The sequence below is a fragment of the Dioscorea cayenensis genome, chromosome 7 (genome assembly GCF_009730915.1).
Source record: "Dioscorea cayenensis subsp. rotundata cultivar TDr96_F1 chromosome 7, TDr96_F1_v2_PseudoChromosome.rev07_lg8_w22 25.fasta, whole genome shotgun sequence".
Classification (NCBI taxonomy): Eukaryota; Viridiplantae; Streptophyta; class Magnoliopsida; order Dioscoreales; family Dioscoreaceae; genus Dioscorea; species Dioscorea cayenensis.
Genome location: NC_052477.1, coordinates 8758345 through 8782351, shown reverse-complemented (window position 1 = coordinate 8782351; position 24007 = coordinate 8758345). Strand labels below are relative to the sequence as shown.

At 35.5% G+C, this 24007-nt stretch overlaps 1 protein-coding gene across 2 annotated transcripts; it reads right to left on the bottom strand.

The window, feature by feature from the left end:
* Positions 1–414: 414 nt before the first annotated feature.
* LOC120264232 (BTB/POZ domain and ankyrin repeat-containing protein NPR5-like) lies at positions 415–2561 on the bottom strand. 2 transcript variants are annotated; one of them, XM_039272029.1, is made up of 2 exons: positions 1849–2561; positions 415–1597 (listed from the first exon to the last, which is right to left on the bottom strand). In XM_039272029.1, the coding sequence occupies exons 1-2, from the start codon at positions 2305–2307 to the stop codon at positions 614–616; spliced, it is 1443 nt and encodes a 480-aa protein (XP_039127963.1). In that variant the 5' UTR covers positions 2308–2561; the 3' UTR covers positions 415–613. The 2 variants fall into 2 exon arrangements, with proteins under 2 accessions (XP_039127963.1, XP_039127964.1); XM_039272030.1 differs by having other exon boundaries at positions 415–1591.
* Between the last annotated feature and the right edge of the window lie 21446 nt (positions 2562–24007).

Below are 24007 nucleotides of genomic sequence, written 5' to 3'. Positions count from 1 at the left end.
TACAAGTAATAAGCTCAAACAAGAGCATCAAATACACCACAATATTAAAAATATATATATATATATATATATAATAAAAGTATAAAAGACTGAATACTTTCAACAAATTAAGGAATAGCAATAAAGAGGTAAAGGGAGTGAGAAAATTGACCTGCAACTCTCCTCCATTATTAATAGCTTAATCAGATTCTCCTTGTCTCCCTTCCTTCAAATCTCCCATATGATGTTGCAGTCCCAAATATCCACATCTCACACAATAAGAAGTAAGAAAACGAAGAAACATTTGATTGTAGATGGACATGCAGCTCATCAATTCAAGAAAAAGCGAAAACGTAGCTAGAGCTACAAAACCCCAGAAACAAATTCCAAAAACAACAGAAGAAAGTTATTGAAAGAATTCAAAGAGACTAGAACTCATCACCTCGACTAAGTCCTTCCTTTTCCACTGCCTTAATTTGAATATTCAGCTCGCAGCCTGCTATAACGTAAGTAGGAAAAAAAAAAAGGAGGGAGAGAGAATAAAATGGATAAAATACTAGTAGTTGGGTTGCTAGAAGTTGCAGTGGCAGCAGTAATAGTTATTGATGGAGAGCTTACAAGATAAAAGAGAAAACTATGGGTAGTCGTGAGGAGAATACATGGATGGTGGACCAATAGTGCCACTACCTTGAGATCGATTGCTTCTAGTGTCATCTTCGTTTCCATCGTTCATCTTGCACCTATATTGAGCAGCAGCAGCAGCCATTCCAAGATTCAGGTATACCATTCTTGAATCCAAACTAAGGTTCACCATGCTGCTGTTATTATTGCCTGGTTCTGGATTCAGATGGTGATGCACAACTGTGTTACTATTGTCAGCGGCGGCCGCGGCAGCACTGGCCTCCTCGCGCGAGAGAACCATGGCGGCAGACTGCACGAGCTCTAGACACAGCCGGAGTTTATTCGGTTCGATGTGTGTTAAACCGGGAACGGCACCCTTGAATAAGAAATCGGACGTGAGGCTGCGGAGGATGTCGAGAGGGGTAACGCCGTCGACTGTGCGGATATTGGGATCGGCATGGTGGTCAAGAAGAACAGCGACCATGTCTGGGCAAACCATCTCTGCGGCGATGTGAAGTGGTGTTTTACCTGCCGGACCGGCGGGACAGTTGACATCAGCTGCGCCAAGCTCCAGCAAAGCCTTGACGACCTCGCGGCTGCAGTTCTCGACGGCGTAGTGGAGGGCGAAGGCGGCGTCGAGGTTGAGCCCCTCGCCCATGACCATGAGCTTGACGAGCTCGACGTCGGAGGAGTCGAGGGCGCGACGCATGCGCCGGATCTTGTGGTGGTGATCCTCGAGCTCGGCAGGAGGCCCGGTGACGACGTCCATGAAAGAGGTGGGACGGCGGGAGAGGGAGGACTTGATCCGGAGCTCTTCGATCTTAGCGACAACGTCGATGGGGAGATGTTTGGCGAGAACTTCAGGTGGGAGACCGGATTTGGAGACGAGATGGGAGCATGTAGTCCAGAGTTGGTGCATGTCTTGCTTGCGAGATGCCGTTAGAACCTTCATCACGTCCTCAATGGAAGCCTTTTCCACCATGCTCGCGAGCTGCTTCTGCATTATAATGGGCAGGGATTGTTTATTTTTAATTATTTATTTATTTTTCTTGCATAAAATATTGCACAAAGGAGGGATTGTGTTGAGGTGTGGTGTGATTGGGTTGTTAGGGAAAGGCTGCTGCCTGGTCCCTTTTCTTGAATTGAGAGCTGTTGTTGCATCTAATGTGGTGATTCTAAAATGGAAGAGAAAAAAAAGAACCAAAACACTAGAGAATTGAAAAGGGGAAATTGAGAAGGGGGCTAGACCTGGGTGAGCAAGGCGAGTTGCTCAACACCAAAGATGCGAGCGGCGGAGAGGGTGTCGAGAGCTAGGTCGACGGCAGCGGTGCAATGGGTGTGCCAGCAGCCGCGGTCGGGGCAGTTGGGGCGTGGTTCGTGCTTTTGCGGAATGATTGAGACTTGGCCGCTGTACAAGAACTGGAGCACCAGCATGAACACCTCGAAGGTCACGGAATGGACTGGAATGACGATCCCCCCTGCAGCAACACCGCCTCGAGGCGAAGCCACTCTTGACGAGCCAGGTGGAGACTCGGGTCCGCAGAAGAACTTGCGGAAAAAGAGACTGCGAGCAGCGAGGATGCAGCGGTGAGCGTGGACGAGACGGCCTTCGACGCTGAAACTGACATCGCTGAAGGCTTGGCCGTTGATTAGAAGGTTGAGGTAGTCGAGAGACATGGATCTCAGCATCTCCTCCGCTGAACTCATCCTCAATGAGAGCAATTGAGAAAGAGAAGTTTGTCAGGAGTTAGATAATTGGGAGAAGATGCGGTGGTGTCTCCTTCACATCATGACTGGTTGGCTCTCAAGAGCCAAGGCTTTCATTGTTGTAGGCCTACACAATGGATTAGGGATTAGATTTTTCTTTTTTTCCTTTCCTTGCCTTTTCCTTTTCTTTTCTTTTCTTTTCTTTTCAGAGATGAGAATAGTAGGGTTGAAAGTGAGTGAAAGAAAGAGAGAGATAGAAGAGAGAGAGGAGCAATATGGGTGGCTGTGCTGGGCGGCTGGGGTATATTTAAAATAATGGTCTGAGATCAAAAGACCAAATTGGATGTGAGTATGAGTATTCCTCCTCCACTGTTCAAAATATCCTTTTGTTGGGGTTGGGGATTCAAATTACACACACAATAACACGCTCAGATTTCATAAATAGTCCATTGTCAAACCCATGAATGATGTAGATTGAGAATACCCCCAAAAACGACACAGTTGGCCAATTATTTATCTATAATGGTTCACTAAGAAACCCGGTGGTCAAAGTGATATATCAGTAATCAATGACAACCACTTTTCACGTATTTTGATTGCCCACAGAGGGCGGGAGTAAAGGTGAAATGGAAAAAGAAGGGATGAAATTTAACTAAAGAGAGCGAAAACTAAAGCGAAGGAAAAGACTGATGAGTCTTATAACATCGTGCTTCGCGTCCAGCCCGATATTTGCTCAATGTCCACACTCCCAGTTCTTGGGCCTCGTGCCCAAACCAAACCTCCTCCCAAACCCAGAACCCCTCCCTCATCTCATGCACGCTCACTGCGCGCACGCTCGACCACTTCCCTAGCATGTGTCAACCGGTACAAACCTCAACAGCATAGCATGCAGAAGCACACATATATATTCCTGCTCTCTATGCAAAGCCAATGCCTGCACAAGTGGCCCCATTGTCTCTCTCTCTCTCTCTTTCTCTCTCTTTCTCACTCTCAGTGATTGACGTTTCACTGACTGTCTTATGATTTGAGGCCCTTGAAGTGACGTGTGACTAGTCATTCTCCATCCATCCAACCATTCACTCCCTTTATCTTTATGAATCCCAATGAAAACACAAAGACAACTTCACTTAACTCACAGTTCATCAATAACTCTTATCATGTGTCTTCTTTCACTCTTACTGGCCTCTGTTTACTCCCATATATATTATATATACATACTGAGAGACTGATACTGAGAAGAGCTACGTTAGTGGTATCCTCAGATACTGACCCTTTCTGATCACTTTATGAGCTTTTGCGTGACGTCTCAACCAGCCCCACTGCCACACCCTGATTGCTCCTCCATATCCCAAATCTCTCTCTCTCTCTCTCTCTCTCTCTCTCTCTCTGTCTCGATCGCTATCTATATATATTATATATTTATATAGAGTATAAAGTTGTTTACTCTTTATTGAGCAATTAATATAAGGAATAGTTGTAATTATGAAGCTATTCATCTGCTGGCGTAAACTGTTTGTGCGTTTGTGGGTCTATTAGATGAATTATTAATTTAATAAAGTATGATTCTCTTTTCTTTTTCAAGTGAGGAGGAATGCAATTCTTTTGAGTTCTAGGACAGTAAAATGCCTGATCAGATTCAGTACACTATAAATGTAGCATTGGGAAAGGCAAAAAACAGGCCCCATGCTTCTTGCATTATGATCATGTTAAGTACATTTAAATTCAAGTTCCAAACAGATCGAACTTGGTTTGCAGGATGATGATAGAGAATAATTATTTAAAGAAACTGTATGTTTTCTGTGTGTCGACTCTAGTGGTGATGGTTTATTGGTTGTACCTTATTTATTATATTAATACAAACAAAGGGAGAGCTAGAGAGAGAACATATAAAAGATAAGCTTTTGAATAAGTGAAAACATATATTAGGCTTGATTTTTTGAATTAGAACATATACGTAAGCTCTATTGATACAGGACTGAGATGCATTATGAAAAGAATATATTCATTAAGAAAGGAGATCGAAGTTTGAGAACAATCAATGTAATAATAGATGTCTGGTTGTTTTGATTCCTTATTGTGCAAAGATCCACAAACATGGTTCCTATCTGTCAACTGAAATCCCCTATTTGCCAAAGCTTCATTTGATGTTACTAAGCATGATTTTCTGTTGTTTATCCAAATCCTCAACCAACTGAAATCATAAAATACTAAAAAAAAATTTCATTTGGTAGCAAAACCAAAGCAAAAAAAGTTAACTGTGACGAAATGCACCCCCTGACTCAGACAAGATGTCCATGGCCACTCCTAACAAAAGAAATCATTATTAGTTTTGAAACATTCATAAATAGAATAAGACTTTTAGAAATAATTTCCAAAACTATAATTACAAACAACGACCCAAATTCAAAAAACTTTTCAAAATAAAGTCTATAAGTCATTAATATACTAAATAATACTTGAATGATCATTGTAAAGAATGTATAATCTCAAGAAGATCCTTTATAGGTGATGGCCTTTCAATACATCTGTGACTTTAGTTTTTATTAACCTTTTGTGACAACCAACAAGTTTTAATTGCAAATTTGATATCTATCCTGGAATCTCACAAACTTAATTTTGCCTTAGTTTAATCTAGCAACAAATTAACTGTTAAATATATGTACAAGTTTCCAGAAAATATATTTATTGCAAACAAAAATCACAATGAGTTGACATGGATGGCAAGATATCAGTGCAAAACAGCTTAAAAGAGGAAGATCTTTTAACAAGTGGTATGTAGCAAGATAAGCATAGACTATTTGGTGTTTTGCCCAATTAGGGCGTTTGTCTAGTATGTGATGGTAAAAAAATATTGACATATATAAATCCACATCCACATCAAAACAATAAGAAGTTCAATTGGTATCATTATATATCTCTAGGGAAGTAAATAATCAACAAATTTAAAAATGTACACAATTTATAATTCCCTTTTAGTTTGGAATAATAAAATTTTAACGCTTTAGAACCTTGCATTCAATTAGTGATCCAAACCTCAACTTGTTTTCTGTGTCACGAAGACATTGAATAAGCAGATCACCTTTTTCTTAAAGGTCCCTTTGTGACAATTATTTGGCACTTCTTCAGTCACATATATAAGATTGATGCCTTCTGCTTCTGTTTCCTCCGAGGACCTGTGAGGTGTCTAGAGATCAAATCTCCAAAGCAAGGCCAGGGAAACCTGGAACTTTTTCCATGTGCAATTATTTGGAATATTTAGTTTGAGAGAAATGATTAGTTTTTTAATGTTAAATCCAAACCGCCAATCACAATTATAATCAAAGTCATTCGTATGTTTATTTTTTGGATGCGTATAGTTTTTGAAGCAAAGAAGCTAAAGCTGGAGGAGCTTATCACCACTGTTTAAAAAAAGCCTTGATTTTCTTAGTCCTTGAAAAGATGATGCGAGCAATTCTATAGAGTCAATAACTAGCCAAAGTGCTAGCTAGATTTGTTTAACCAATGATGGATAGTGTCGCTATAGGATATGATCAATGGCGGTGCCAGGACTCATTAGAAGGTGTGGCAAAAGTTGATAGAAAAAAATTTCCAACCGTTGAATAAACATTTCGAGCAGTCAACAAAAAATCTGGCATAAAATTTCCAGCCGTCGAGTGAGAAATTTTCGATTTAATTTTTTCTAATTTTTTCATAAAAACCTAAATTTTTTAAGTTTTTAAAAAAAGACAATCAAAAGATTTAAACAATAAAATGAATACAATTAAAATAAAAATATATATGAACCAATTTGAACCTAATAGATATATGAAAGAAGTCTGGTGTAAGTTCAATGTGTTTTTCCGTTGAAATTATGGAACTTTCTCGGATGTTTGCGTGGATTTGTAATCATGTACGCAGATGAAAAATCTAGAACCTTTGTAATTTATAATTATGAAATTTTTCAGGGTTGTCTTGGTAAAATACTCCCAAAATCGGCTATCTTGAGGCCACGTGTTAAAATAAGTTCGCGACGACCCATTCAAAGAAAGCATGTGGTCCACGCTGAGTCGGTTTCGGGAATTCTTCGCTTCCACACCTCCACGCTTCTTCATATTCTAAACCGACTTAAATAACTATTAAAAAACCTAATAATTAATCTGACCGTTCAATCCCACTCCAACCGTTTAATATCCACCGTTCGTCTGTTGCACAACTCAATCCTCAGAAGTCATAAGCTAACAATTTTTTTTTCCGGAGAAGGGTGTGGGGGATGTCCCTCCTCGCCACACCCCGGCGGCGCCACTGGATATGATCCCCTTCATCTTCCTTCTGCTCACGTTGCTCTACCTTTGTTCTTTGTTTCCCAATTCTTTCCATGTGTCTTTTAGATTCCACATCTAATAGATGCATGGTTTTTGTTGTATTTCTATTTTCTTTGTTGTATTCCTCTGTACTTCTCATTTTTTAATTTAATTTAAATGATTTATCCATGCTTTTTTTCAAAAATAAAAATCCTTTTACATTTTTTTATAAAATAGTTGCATGAACTATACCAAGTCCAATATATATGTTAAACAAAAAAAATGTTAGGTATATTTCTATTATCCATGAATATCATAGATCTACTTATTTAAGATTAATTTTATTGATTTATAGGCCTGGTTTTATTTTTTTAAGAGTTTCATGCTCCACTTGAGAAGAGAGTAGAATAGAAGAATTCATGAAGGTCTATGCTCAACCAAACCTCTCTTTTCCCGTTTGCTCACTTATTCCCAATCTTCACTTGACTCTAGCACCTAACACTCTCTATATGAAGAAAATTAACTCTTAAACTAGAGATTATCACTTCGAGATCGGGACATCGCGCGAGGATCCCTAGCGATGAGTTAATGATTGACTCCGACCACTACTGCTGACCCCCACAAAACATTGTCAACTTGGTGGCCATCTCTTGACCTTCTTTGTATGTATGTATATATATCATAGTAGTAGAGTTTAGATAGAGCTCATAATCATTAGAATTAAAAAATAATGATGCGATTCAACTAGGTTACAAACAAAATTAATATGAGTATTCCTTATGGGTCGTTTGGTTCACGGAATCTTACATTGCTATCGGGAACAAGTTTACTGGGAATGTGATTTCCATATCATGTTGAGAGGATTATCTGCAGTTTCTGTTTGATTGACAAGGTTATAATGTAGCTGGAATGTAACATTATCGTGTTTGGTTAACTCAGAATCTTAGATTACCAATTGTCCATTTTACTAAAATTTAATACAAGCCAAATATATTATACTTCAAAACATTTTAATGTAAATATTAAAGTTGTTTAATAATAAATATTGTTATTCTAAAAACTAATAAATTTTAATTTTAAAATATTTAATTTTTATTTATATAAGTTAAAACTTAATTATATTAAAAAAATATTTTTTTCTCCAACTTAATATTTGAAACAAAAATTTTAATCTAAAATGTTTTGTTTTACCCCAACCAAATATTTTGATAAATATATTGTGATGTAGTAGATATGTGTGGGAAAAAAAAAGAACTTTTCTTATTTTTTAATTAAAAAAATGATATTTTCTAGATTTGATTGAACTTGAAGAGTATTGGCTTTGAATGTTAGATGAGTTAGCCATAATATTTCCACCTTAAACAACCAAACACGGTAATCTTACATTAATTTGTCCAATGAAGTTTACGGTTTAGCTTTTACGGGCGTATGTTGGACTGCAATACAAATAAAAGACCTTACGAACGGGGCTTACGGGCGTAAGCATTCCTATAAAGCTCATGACCATTTTGTCCAGCTCCCTTATAGCCTAGCCCTTATGCCCGTAAGCAACCCATAAGCAGTCGGATATAAATAGAACTTATGAGGATTTTCAGGGCATTAATTCTTTGTTCTATTCTTTTATTCTTTTGGGCAGATTCTTATAGGAGGAGTTAGGGGGAAAAAGAGACGAATCTACAACACCTAAGGAGCGATTTGGAGAGGGAATCATCTCTACATTCCAGGGGTTTGAAGATTGTAGCCGTCAAGCTCACCTTGGCGATGTGCGTGGAAGCTTTTCAAGCAACTCCTCCGGCGATCCTTCATTCTAGGGATTGAAAATAAGGTTTTCATGATTCTCATATTTTCCTCCATTATTTGTATCTTTAATACTTGGCCTCCATTAATGGATAGTTAATTTGTAGATGTTTGGGCATAGTCGAACTCTAAAGTTTAAATTTTGACATTGTTTGTTGGATTTTTTATGCTTTGAATGTTTTCTTATTTGCAAACTCATCTATTTGAGTCTAACTGTGTAATTGAATGCTTGGTTGCTAATGAGGCGAAAGCCCCAGCCATCATATTTGGTATTCCTATGTAATAAGAAGAAATTTCCACCTAGCATAGATTTGCTGTAATTCGAGAGGATATTGGTCAGGATATCTATGAGACTTTGTCTCCCACCATCCTTCTGAGTGAATTAGTGTTAATTTCCATGCTCTTTGTAATCATGTGGAACGAATTTTAAGAGAAATCACATTTCAGCTCTGTATTCGGATTATGAATAATCTCTCTCTTTGGGGGAGATTATTTATTTAAGAGATTGTCATTAGCCCATAGTAAGGTTTCATAAAGTGTTAATGCGATTGTGTGAATATTTGTATCAGCTCTGCACCTATTCAGTTACTTTTCATCTAAGAAATCAGGGTTTAGTATAATTCTGGAGACCTTTTTGTACAAATAGGATTGCATGATTAGACAATTATTGTCATGTACCTCATAACCCTAGAAGGATGCTATGCCTGGACATCACTTTCTTCCTTGACTTCTCTCCTATCATTTCCTATATTTTCTTGTTACTTTTTGCTTTGTTCACACACACAACACTAGATCTTAGAGGCTATTTTTCGGGTTTAGAGTCATTATTAGTATTCACTTTCTTCCCTGTGGATCGATACTCTACATTTATGCACATTTTATGACGCGATCTGCACGTACACTTGCGTCCCTATCAATATATATATATATAGTCTAAAAATATTATAGTTTTAGAAAAACATATTTGTAAAATTTTATTTTTTAGCCTTTTGACATTTAATAAATTGGCTATATAGTAACCAAAAAAATATTTGTAAATTTTTTTGTTAAGGGACTTGATTTTCTATAAATTATTATATATATTATTAACATATATATATATATATATATATATTGAAATACCTTAAAAATCCCTCCAAGTTTCACTTGTTCACAGATTGTTCCCGCCAAATTTGAGTATTCCTAAGAAACTCTTTTCTTGACAATGTACTTTTCTGTCTTTCTATCATAAAGGTAACTGACGTTGACGGAAATGGCTCTCAACTTTATAAGAAAAAACACATAATATTAAATAGAAAGGGCAGATACTAAATGAAAAGGTACTATATACTAAGTGAAAACTTATATGGTTACACAAAAATACACATTGTTAAATGAAAACTATACTTTTTTAGTGGGATGTACACGTTATAAGATAGAATAATCTGACTGAGTGAGCTGCATTAACTGGAAAGTAAGTTGTCAGAAAAATGAGGGACTGTATGGTAAATACAAATGTCAGAGGATCTGTCTAGAATGTTTTGGAACTTTCAGTGATTTATAATTCATTTTCCATATATATATATATATATATATGTATATTATTATGTAAATTTATTATTAATTTGTTTCCTTTATTTTTTACTTGTCCTCCAAAAAAAAACTGAAAATTTGTTGGCCCTTCTTAACAAAAATTTCCTAGCCCTCTGTTCTTTTTTATCTGTCACAACACATGTTCCTTTTTATTTGTCATTTTCTAACATCAAGAAGCATTTATTTTTTTCCCCAAAAGTACCCATGACGCTCTATTCAACTCTCATGTTGGAATTAAATATGATAGAGAAATATAAAAATATAAATTAGGGGTAATTTTGGAAAGATCACTAATTTTTTATAAAATTTTGTGAAATAATTAAGTTTTTTGGTACGTGAAATTCGGTTAACCACGACAGATAAAAGAGAACGGAGGGTGTAATGAAGAAACAGTTCCAAAAATAAAAGCCCAAATAATTTCTCAAAAACATTTTTGAATTAACATATCCTAATACGAATAATAATTTAACTTACACAAAGAAACAATTCTAACAAAATTCTGCTATCAATTTTTTAAAAAAAACAGTTAATTATTCGCAAGCTAATTTAAACAGACCATCTATTTCACACGAATGAAGCACCTTACAGACCAGTACATTCTTAAAGATTTATCTTATATTTAACTATGCATCATTGTATCTTTCTTTAGCTTCATGAGTATTTAATACAACCTAAAAACTCTGTCACCATGAGGAAAATTAAATTAGGAAGAACTAGATTATCTTTGAGCAATAGATTCAATTTTATTGTTGATTTATTTATTTCCAAATAAACTTTAGAAGATTGGTAAGTATCTTATATAACTGAATGAGTCTATTTAAAATTGCAATAAAATATATTGTGTTAGTTTAATTTTAATTCGGATTTAAATTATCTTTGTAATAAATTAATATTATGCATATTTAAATAACTGGTTCATAACAATATCATTTGAATCATATATTAATCTTGTAGAGTTAACTCTTTTATGGAAATTATTATATATAAAAATCTGAACCAAGGGCCCCGATCTAAGAATAACTAGCTTCATCGATGGAGAGAATAGATAAATTAGAGGAGTTCTTAGTTTTTTCAATTGTTGTCTTTGGTTTCTTCAGTTTCTTCAAATGTAGATCTTAGTCTCTTAATTATCCTATCTAATTTGTTATGGCTGGAAATGAGTGATCATACTCCTGTTGTTAATTATTTTTTTAATTAATATGGTATATTATATGTCATGCTCTAGTTTTTATGATATGATATATTTATATGCTTAGATGTCGTATACCATACTCTAATTAATTTCTAATAAATTGTTATAGTTTTTAATTCCTTTATTTAAGTGAAAGTAGAAGATCAAATGATGGTGTTGAATCAAGAATTTAGTCACTAAAATCATAAATATAGCAGATTACCAATTAAACTAGAAGTTTCTAGATTTCAGAGGAAAGAATATTTTCTAAGAACATGATGTGAAAATTTTATCATTTACTATCATTGAAATTTTAGAATTAACAATAAAAATTATTCAAGTGTTGCAGTGAAGAGATCTAGTAACTGAAAACATAGTATTTATGGCTTTGGTAAAATATTTATCTTCTTGGGGTTAAAAATTCTTTTAATTCAACATCTACACACATTCAACTTTACAAAGTACGGCTCATCTAAAATTTAGAAAAGATGTTTGTCCTTGTGAGATATCCTTGTTTTCTACACTAATAATTAATTAATCTATTCCACTAGCTAATATATATTTCAAATTTCCTTTATTCAAATTTAAATATTAGAATCCTATTTATTTATATACCAGAACAATTTATCACCAAAATCTAACGTGCCTCAAAAGCTAATTTAATCCTTTGAAAATAACCGAAGCAGCATTCCATATTTAAAAAGACAAAACTTTTATAAAACATGAAGGTTATGTGAAAAATAATTAATTAGACAAAGATACTTGACGTGATTAGGTGAGTAATCTAATTTCAACAAGACACAAATCTCATCACGCAACAAAGCTATCATAATGTTGAGCGAGAAAAGATGTTTGAAGATGATTGATGATCATGAATTAGAGAAAATTAAATTCTTAAAACTTATATATTCATCACTCCATTATAGTAAATTTGAACAACGAGTGCATGATTAACATTTTGAATAAACGATTCTGAAATGTAGAAATATAAAGAAGTATTTATATTTTCATATATAGAATGGAATTAACGGAGTGTGCTTTGTCAAATAATCAATAAAAATAACATGATAATCAAAGTAAAATAAGTACATATATACATTCAAACATTTGTACAAAAGAGATCAAATAAATGATGATGATCAAATGAAACTACAGACCTCTCAGATATTTGTTGTCATTCCTCATGAACACTTGCTCTAGGGATATTCTTTTCACAATCCAATCTATTATTATCAAGTATAATATTTAATAAAACTTATAAAAATACAGCAAAGAAGAACAAAATCAATACTATGCAGACAGACAAACAAACAAAACAACCATCATGCATCTTAAAGTCATTTCTCTCTCTCTCTCTCTCTCTCTCTCTCTCTCTCTCGCTATCTTTCATTCCAACTCAAACAGCCATCACCGGTCCATTTCTTTCAAGCATGCACTATCAATCCCCATGCAAAATTTATACAAATATATATATAAATAAATTTCCTTCTATCATTCAATCCCATGCACAGTTATGGAATTTCACCCACCGTTCGTGACGGTGCTGAAATAAAAACTTAAAAACCAGAGTCACGTCAGCACCACTATTAGTCCATCACCTTTCATGTCATACAGATTGAACACCCACTCAAAGATTCATCAATGAAAGAAGCATTGAATAAAAAACCAATAAAGAAAAATAGTGATCCTGATTCTTCATCACAAAGGCATGCGTCTTTCCCCTAACCTAAACTCTATAATCTATAATCTATAATCTATTAATTATTTATTATTATTCAGAGGCTAGAGTCTGTTTTGGTGGAAAGACATAGACTGACATGCATGAATGATGCTTGAATGAATGGGAAAGCTACTAAATAAATAATTTATATATGAGTGTATATATGTATACACACACTTAATTTCTTGCTGGACTCCATTGCTACTTTTGACATTAGGTTCTCTCCACAAAGGCTTGAACTATCATGACTTCGCTCTCTGTAATTTCCTTATTTAGCACTACGAAGGTCCTTGTCATACTTCTTTTCTGAGTGGATATTTGAGGGAATATATAAAAGTCTTTTATATAGAATAATTTATATAATATTATTTCTTTTAAGATTTTTTTTTTTTTAATTTCTTTTAAGATCATGAACTCGCTCTGTCCTTTACTAACCTCGATCCTATTATAAATATCTTTTTCAATTAATATTTTTTTTACATACTTTAATTAACCCCTTAATAACAATATAATTAATTCTTAATCTATCACTAAGTTATTACAATTCAAATTTTATCAACTTGAATGTGTAATTTAAAATTTATTTTAATTTGAATTATTTTTTAATTTTATTTGTTAATTGATTGTTAATTGGTGATACACGTAGCATTCCACATGAGCTAGATAAAAGTAAACATAAAAACTGTTAGGTCTAAAAGCTTGGATTGACATTATATAACAAGCCAAGAGATGACATGTTAAAAGGAGATGATATGGTAGTGACGACTTGACAAAAGAAGTGGTGACAAGGATGGGGATGTGACAAATGCATGGTGACATAGCACATGAAGATATAAGGGCTAGAAAATCATGATGGGAGACTATGTTTAGAGAAATTCCTCTCAATGGTTCATATGAAGAATAACTATTTTTGGAAAGAGTATCAAGGTAAAATGATCTCTCTAAGAGCAAATTTATTTTAGTTATGATTTTATCTATCTATGGTAAGATCCAAGATGATGATTAATATCTTTGGGAAGCTCCTTTAATGAGAGATCTATTTCTAAAAGAGAGGAATAATCTATTGTTGGCAATAATAAAAGATCATCATGAAAATTGTATGGAGCTTAATTTGGTGTGAAATTATTTGAAGACACAAACTAAAAAAGACAAGGGGCAAGCCAACATGATTTTTAAGACCATAATTAGTAATACAATTTGAAGGAAAGATCTAAAGCTATTTATGGGCGGAGCTATTCAAAGAGCCTAATCATTGAAGATTGATTGAAGATTAGTTGAAGATTGATTAAAGATTAGTTGAGGATTGATTGAAGATTTAATGACCCAAGCGTGGATGATTGGAGATCATGCTTGGAAGATATTGAAGACTAAACTTGGATGAGATGAGATCAAATTTAGTAATAAGCTATTCATGGTTTAAACGAAGATCATAATTGAAGACCAAACTTGGGCCAAGTTTGGAATGAAGATCAGGAGATCTTTGGTGGTCATCTTAAGTGAGATGGTGTTTGCACCTTGGTCGGTGTGACCCTCTAGAGAGGGCTTGTTGAAATAACCTGAGGAAGGAAGCGGTTGCAGGCAGGAGGAGCTTGGGACGAGTCAATTGCTACAAAGCAAACTGAAAGAATTGGGAGGGTTGAAGGTGTCACAAATTCGGTTGCAATTGGGCTAGAACTCAGTCATGTTCATTAAGGTGGGCAGTGTTGCAACTGGGTGTTGCAACATCTAACTTTGGAAAGTGTCCAAGTTAGGAAGCCAAGAAGTCTAAAAGAGGAGGATCTATTAGGATGTAGGTGCGTCTATATATGATACCTTGCTTGAAATTTTAGGATGAGCCACAAGAGAGAAACCCTTTGATGAGGGTTGAGAAGAGTGAGTATCGGGCAATCTTAACAAGGTTTTTCTTTGCCATTGTGAGAGTGAGAGAGTGTGTTTGTACTCTTCATTCCTAACCACTTTTAGTTGATTGTTTCTCTGAGTTTTGTCCCTAGATGTAGGCAATCTTAACAAGGTGTTTCTTTGCCATTGTGAGAGTGAGGAAGGATTCACGTTACATTATATATGAAAATATGTGATTTAGGGATTAAGCAAGAACTAAATGTTATAATGTTAAAAAAAATTAATTTATTCACCGATATAAAACCCTTTTTTATATAAACTTTTAACCCTAATGAAAACAATAAATTATTGATATGTATAGTTTAAAAATAACTTGTTTCTATATTTAGATTGAATTTATTTTTTTATATTTTAAAAATTAGAGAAATTGTTTAAATGATCCCTCTATCTTTTCCACCTGAGCAAAAGATCCCTTGAGTTTTACATATCCCCATAAAATCCCTCCTTTTTGAAAAGTGGAATTTTGAGTCCAACGGCTTGTTAACGGGGTTAAATTTGATGGGAATTGACAACAATACCCTTATAAGAATTCAAAAAGCATTAAAAAATAATGAATTAATGGATGATGTCAAATCAGTTCGTCATTCGAGAATAGAAAGAGAAACCATTCCTTTTCTCTGTAACTGAGTATTCTTCTCTGTAACTGAGTTCCTTCTTGATATCCGGAGAAGGTTTGCACGCCGGCGTGGTCAATCTCATGAGAAGATATAAGGCGGAAAGAAGAGAAGAAGAGTGACATTGGTGTTGTTGGTTCTGTGGGTGCCCAAAGATTTAAAGCGCGGAAGAAGGGGCCAGAGCGGAAGTAAGGGCCAGAGCGAAGAAAGGAAAGGCAAGGAAGAAGCAATTCACAGGTACGAAGGCCTTGTGACATCTAGGGCCGATCGACACCCACTCTTTTCCCAAAGCATATCCAATCTGTGCAAAATGGTGTTGTTGTGCCCTAATTCCAGTAAAAGTTAAGAAAAGTTAATAATGTACTTTTTATGTTCATGTTGTTTGTGTTCAAATTCTACAAGAATTAGTCAAAATGGCAATGTTGTTGTTATTTTCTTTTTCAGTCATGAGGAGTCAAAATGGCAATGTTGTACACATCTAAGATCATTGTGCAAAGTTCAATTGTTTCATTGTTTAATAGATTTTAGTAGAACACCAAGGCTCAAAGGAATTCATATTGTGCTTGAAGTGATATTCGAATTTTTCCCTTGAAAACATATACTTGGAATAATGTAATTCATAATCCTGTTCAGTTTCACATGAGTATATGTAGTTATAACATATGAAGTAGATATTATTGAGTTCTTGTATGGTATCAACAAAATTTGAAGGCTTACTTAGTATATTAGTATATGTACAAGAGTTTTTGTTTACTTTTAGTATTTTATTGAAACCTTTTGTAGAATTGTTCATCTCTTGACTATAAGGAAATCCTTTGTTTGTGCAGTTAAGAGGACTATGGCAAGAGACTCTGGAAATTTGTTGAATGGCCGATGTTACTTAGCACCACTCATGTCAACCCTCACAGAACTAAGGGACAAGATGACCCGCAAAAATTGGGATATACTTCAAATGACTCCCTTTAGTCATTTTGTGGACTTGGAGCCTATAACACAAGAGAAAATTATATTGGACGGGTTGATGCAAGTATTCGATGAAAGTACAAAAAGGTTCAAGCTAAGAGAAAGTCATTTGCAATTCAGGCCAGAGGATGTAACATTGATATTGGGCTATGTTTTGATGGTGAGGCCATAGAGTTCAAACGTAAAAAGGAGCGATGCACACTTGAGGAGCAGTTCTTCACGAAAGGAGTAGACAGAAAAAGGGACTGTCTAATATGTACTTTAATGAATTGAGTGGATAAGAAAGAAGGAGACAAAGAGAGGAGTTTTGTCAAATCTGCTTCTGGTATATATCTTGGGATCCTTGCTTTTTCCCATAACATCATGTGCAACACCTTCTTAGTTAGTCTATTGCTTGAATGATTTAACCAAATTGGACCAGTACGTATGGGCACAAGCAACCCACAAATGGCTTATGGATGATACTCCTATTGCAGCTGTACGAGTGAATCTTAGGTGTTCTGGGAAGCCATCTGTGATAGGATACCTAAGAGGTTGTGTCATTGCACTAAATGTTTGGTTCTATGAGGTAATAGGTACTGGAAAGAAGGTGCGTTTTGGGAAAACACCAAGGATCCTCTGCTATGGCAATAACAGTTGAAGAAAACAAAATGGTGTCACTGCATTACTCGAGTCACTCAAGGGAACAGAAGTAAGTAAATGTATAGTTTTTGTTTATAATTTTATGTGAATGTACAAGAATTTGCACAAATGTTCATATTTATATGTATGTAGATCAACTTATGCGAATATCTTTAACCTATGTACAATTCAAATAGTTTTAGAGTAAACTATTTATTATCTTTCTAATATGATCTCTAATGTAGAAACCCATTTATATTACTGCTTCTTTATTATTTAATTATTAAAGAAATGGTTAATACTTTTAGAGTTAACGATTGCCATATTTTGCTAGTTTCTCGACTTGGCGCCAGCCAACCAGGCTGAAGTTGGTTTGGCTATTGGTCTTACAAGAGCTGTGTGCACAAACACACAAAGAAGCCTGGTGGATTTGGCTATTGGTGTGCAAGCATCAAGCTTCAGTAAATCTAGAAAAGCAAAGGCCTCTCTAAAGAAGGGTCGACAAAGTTGCAGTCATTTTGACTTATCTAGCCCAGACAGGCAGGTTGCAGACGATGAGAAATTCATGTTGGTGATCAATGAAATGAAAGCATTCAGATCAGCAGTTAGTAAACTTGAGGTAAGATTGAATGCGGCCGAGAAGACTATGGATCAACCGGCCGACTCAGAATTGGAATTGGAAGCTCAACCTTTGCAAGGAGAACCGTCTGCCCCACCCCGAAAACGAGTGAAAAAGGTTTCCGTCAAACCCCATAAGGGCCCGGATGATGAACTTGTAGAGGAGACCTAATACGAGAGACCCGTCATACGTGCTGCATTGGTAACAAAGGCCAGGGCACCACGGCCTGCACCCGAGATTCCCAAAAAGGTTACACCAGCATAGAAAGGGAGAAAAAGAGCTGCACCAACATAAACCACTTCTGAGCCCACTGCAGTCGATGAAGAAATAATGAACGCCGTTGGTAAAATAATAGAGTCCTTTGCAACTTTGAAGGAAGAGGAACTAATGACCGCCAATGATTCCGCTACAACCATATTTTCTGAACACGGTGAGGGTGACAAATCAGAAACTAGTCAGGGTGACAAATCAGAAACTTGTCCAGATGCCAAATCGGAAATAGCCCAAAATGATAGAGTCACAGAAAAGCAGATAGTCAAACATGATGTACGAGTTAATTTCATCCCCCAAGAAATGGCCTGTAGGTTTCGCACGGCTTGATGAGTTGGAACAGATGACTCTGTCTATTTTTCTCAATACCCGGATTGACAGGTGAGAGCTATCTAAGTTTGAAATAGCGCCATTAGTTTAGTTTGAAATAGTGTACAATATGCTGCCGTTCATGTGTGATTCCCATTTGAAGTTCATATATTTACTACTTAGGTGCCAAATGAACTGTTATCTCAATAAGCATTCAGTTATTGTGATTTTGGTTTACTTTTATCTTAATTTATTCTTCAAATTAGTTACTAAGTCAGTTTCATCTTTATTGGTGTATTTACAATTAGCATATGGTTGTATTTGAGGATTTTGTTTCGGATATTAATCGCACATAAATTGGCTTTCCTACTTATACCAGGACAATCGTTTGGTCCAACGATTACGGACATACTTGTCGTACACATTTGTATGCATTTCTAGATGGTAAGAAGTTGGTGCCGGATGACGTCGTCGATGTTTTTGTCTTAATATTGCTAGATGATATGAAGAAGCACCCAGGCCGTTACAAGATATCTGCTACCATTACCAGACCGCATATCCTCGCCTTATCAAAACAAAAGCATTCTCCCAAGGGGCTGGATGACTTGATTGCCCCTGCTGTGCGTGATTATCCCAATGTGCAACTGGTGCTTATGCTGTTTATACTTAACAAGCACTACCACCTTCTCGTGCTGGATAAGGCAAAGAAAGAATACATTCATTACTCGTCACTTGCAAGCATTGTATATAATGAGCCAGCAAATGCTATGGTAATCTAAAAACTTTGATTTTCGTAGTTTGTTTTGAGTTTCCATTTGCATAATTTGGTTTTCATCTTGCTTGTAGCGTGCATTGTTTGACATGTACCTGCAGAAGAAGCTAGACATTATCGAAATGAAGTCTTACCGTCTGTCACATGTGCGAGATTATCCACAGTAGAGGGGAGGCAGTGTGGATTGCTCTGATTGCCTCGGGACTACAGATCAGTAAAAGAACTATTTATGGTAGTTTATGTGTCTCGTATGTGAATGAAAATTTGTGTATTGATCTTTTGTGTACACAGATATCATTGGACTTTGCGTAAACTGTTATAGAACTATTTATGGAACTTGTACTTTTTCCATAATCATTGATAGTTGGTTACCATCTGCGAATATTGCTCTTTATTACATGAATACCTTCATAATTTAATAAAAAGTTTAGAATTGTTACTAACCGTTTATATTTCAACGGTATGTAGTGCAATATGACTTTATGGCTTTATATTTTGCATGAAAATATTTAATATCTAGACAACATTATCAATATCAAGATATTATGCTCAAAAACAATCAACCATATAACTTCATAAGGAGAGATGTTCTACTACTTCCAAAAAAAATATTTATCTTTTGTCACATTTTTTAGTCTGAGATAACTGCATTACAAGTAGCTCTATTGTGCCCAACTTCATGACATCGACTATAACGTAGCTCCCTTACGTTGAATGCTTGTGATTCAATCCTCCCGCGCTTTTGGTGCCCGTGTCTTTTCTTTTGCAATTGGTGGTCAAGACGTAGAGGTCGGGCTATCATCTTTTTGGTTTGTCATCGCTTTGATATGGGAAATATTAGGGTTGCGTAAGCTACCTTATATGAAGCAACTGTGTGATATTCAGCCACGAAACAATGAACGTTGGTATCAGTCTGCATGATCACCACACAAGCATGTCGATACTGTAGACCATAAATTTTTCAATGTCGGCATGAGCATGTCCTATCACGTAAATTGACGGAGTTGCTATAGCAGTCAATAACCTCATATTGTTCCCCATTAGAGTGGCCAACGACAAGGGACATGCTTTCCTCTATCATTTCCTCAATCTTCTTGTGAACCACAGGACAAAGATGAGTGTCCCATTTCTTACATTGTTGGTGCCGATCATACCTCATGTTCATTACCTTGTACCTATGACACATATGGATTAGTCCAAATGTAAACAAATATGTGTGGATTCTGCATGGAGTACAACAATGCTAAAGGAAACAGCTTCGTAACCATGCAATAATAGACATAATTAAAGATTTTCATAATTTAATAAACATATGATTAATATAATAAAGACTTACCAATAATATTAACTAGTACACACAAATACTAATTAGAAAACTTCAAAAGTATTCACAAATCATGAAAAGTCATCTAGAAAAGTGATAAACTCAGTATGAAAAAGCGCAGCTTGAGAACATCTAATGTCAATCCCCGAATGAGTAAATTATTCAAGAATGCGATTAGGAAGCAAACTCGATCGAGTCAACCATGTTGCACACATGAAGGTGGCGTGTTTCTTTTATCCAAGTATTATAAGATTCAAAGAACGCTTTGAGTACATCTCACCCCATCGGCATCCCGGGAATAAGTAATTACACCAATGTTTCAAGTCCGATTTTTGAAACAACCCAGCTTATGGTCCCTCGCATCGAGGTGAGTAAGAGTTTGTTTACAAAGATCATCATATTCGAAGATGTGCATGCATATGCTACACATACAATCAACCTCCAACACTCATCTTTCAATACCCTCCGTAGCTGACTATTTGATTTTAAGAAGTTTGCTTGACGATGTCATAGGCAATATGCATGTGGGGAAAAAGGAAACACGCTGGCAATTGCATTCACAAGGCCCTTGAATCGATCGGATATGAACGTAATGATCTTGTAGTAGTCAGCTTCACCATATAATGCATCACCTAATGTTGATATGAACCACGTCTAGTTGTCATCATTCTCATTATCTACGATAACAAATGCCAAGTGGAATAATCCTTCATTTGCGCCCTTGCTTGTTGCACCTAAGGGTATGCCACCATATCTCCCAAGTAGATGTGTTCCATCAAGAAATAGCATAGGTCTATAGCCCTTTCGAAATCCATCAAGACAAGCACCAAAATAGAAAAAGCCATCGCCCTAAATCGCCACCATCCTTATCAATGATTACAATGCTTCTCGGATTTGTTTCAGTTAACTTTCCCGCATACCATAACAGCAGATCATAGCTTGTTATATCACTTCCATGGAGAATTCCTCTTGCTAACTCTTTATCCATCCATGCTTGTTTGTATGGCAAATGAACACCTTGTTAACGCAATAAATCCCGTTATATATCCACTGTACGGTATAGAGGACGATCTCGGAGTTTTTGTATTACATGCCTACTAACCCATTTCTTTGATGCTTTTGGATGTGACGTTGTGCCGATACCTCCACCACAAGTATGCACCCCTTGGGTTGTTTTGATTCTAAATGTTGGCAGGTTGCCTCTCTTGAAGCATGGACATGGCATTCACAACCATCGGCAGCACATGTCACAGTAATTCTTTCTTTATCATTTTTTATGAACTGAAAGTTGAAATTCGCTGATAGCATGGTCACACAGGCTTCCTTGAATTGTGTTGCACTTTCATAACATTGACCAACTCGTGAACATGTCGTGTTCAAAAATTGCTTGAAGAGTTCGACATTGCTCTCGTGCAATTTGGATATCATGTAGGGGGCATTGATTAAATGCAGCTTTGTGACAAAGACTCTCGATTACATCAATACGAATGTTAAACAGTTACTGACATATGTTATGACTATTGTCTGAAATTGAATAGATAATAATATATGTAAACAAAAACTTCCATAAATAAACATTTGGCTAATTATAAAGACAATACCATCAAAACTTACTCACAACAAATGATTTCTAATGAGAAAAATAATGCACAAAAATGTATAAAGGTGAATTTTCATATGAATTACTCGAGATTGTGAACACTATATAAAGAAAATAAATACTAATTGGATATGATAATTACGATAATACTGATGACATAGAAGAGCCCTCCATAATTCCATTATCAATCTTGACTATCATATCCACCACATTCTTGTTAAACATACGGTGAATGTGGCACATCCGTTGGAAGTCGCTTTCTGAGCTAATACAAGACATTGTATTGTGCTCATCTGGCATTAAATACTTCACCCTCACACGGGTAGCTTCAAGGTTCCACCGTTCACATATCTCCTCTACTATCAACCCCCATGCAGCTTAAGACATGAAGTGTAATACATACCCTCTCCCTTATGCACAGGTAATATCAGAAAATGTATCCATCCTCGGATCAACGTAAGCTAACAAAGGTGAGATAAGGATTAAAATTTTTATTAACATATACATTATAAGTTGCATAAAATAAATACCATTACAGGATGTTTGCTTGCACTATTTCCGCTGCAAGCTTTCTCCCCCTGCTAGTCTTCTTCACCTACACCTTCATCGACTTTCCTCTGCACTAAGTTAGCCTTTAGATTGAGAAGAGATTGACTCCATTCCCTATAAAAAGCTTGAGTATAGAAGCAATGGGAACAAGAAGCTTCTTCTACAGAGAACAAAAGACAAGCAACCATACTTTGATAAGACCTGGCGCCATTTTTCCTTTATTTCCCTGTCAAAAGCATGCAAGGGTATTTTTGGGATTTTCAGAATATTTCACGGATCAAAAGTAATAGCGTGGACAATGCGGAAAGAGAATTAAAAAGGAGGGACCGAACGGTATAGACTTTTGCTCGGAGGGATCGAATCTGTGATATTTGAAAAAGTTTCGTGGGACTTATAAGTAATTTTTCCTAAAAATTAATTAATAAGGTTTTTATATAATTGACCTTTTCCTTTCGTCATTTTTTTAAATAAATCTTTTTCGCTCATTTTGAGCATGCTTATTTATTTATTTATCTATTTTTTTAATTTTTACTGACTTTTGAACTTGATGATAAAAGACTCAAGATCCATATGTGGTATATTTTTTACTAAATAACCTATCAATAAAATATTAAATAAAAATTTTTATTCTTATAGGCATGCTTGCGCATGACATGTCGTAGCAACAACTTTGACGGCCTAACACATCATCTTCAGTGAATAAACCTTTTTTCTAATTGCATGGTGTCCTTCAAGTTTGTCTAAGCTTGGATTTTAATACCAAACGCCATATGAGCTCCCTCGCTATAGGGGATCGGGGTGACTCGTACTACAAAAATCCGGTTTCATAGGGAGGGTTTATTAATTCAACTCTTGATAGTTATTGATTTCAAAAAAACTAGTCCGCCCGAACTTTGCTCCCCTGCATCTTTAGTGTCTTTTGGGCCCTGCTTTTGATACTGAATTGGGTATGCACCTTAAAAAACTAGTATAGTGAGAATTTATTCAACTCCTTATAAAACCTTTTATAAACACTCAGTACATAATTGATATGGGACTAGACATTGTTGTGAACTCTAGACATTCTCTATGTATTGAGGAAATGAACATAATTTTTAAAAACAAAAACATCTAAGTCGAAATAATTGTTTTAAAAATTATAAAAGATGTAAAAGAATGACTTCTGCCCTTATTCCATTAAAAAATTTGGAACCTCATAGAATAAAATTGTAAACTTAGATTTAAAAATTTATTTGAAGAAAAACATAAAACCCTCAATAAATTATCTCAAAATTTGTTTTTATTAATAAATTAAATTTTATTAAAGGTTTGTTGTTGTTGTTATTGAACTATCAATTTGGTAGAAGCCAAAAGTTGCAACCAAATGAAGTCAACTGAGATTTGCTTAACAAATTTTATGCTATATTGTCCATTCCTTATGGCCAGATTAATTAATTGAATGAATGCTATATCTTGGAACATGTTCTCACCATGACTGTAGCCCAACCTATAAAGTGTACGGGCATAAGCATGATGCCGTGCTCTTTTCTCTCTGAAAATCCAAGTAAAATGCCCATGCTTGAAGAGCACAATAGTGCTAGAGACAGTAAACCGTGCTCTTTAGTTTGTACAGATCCTACT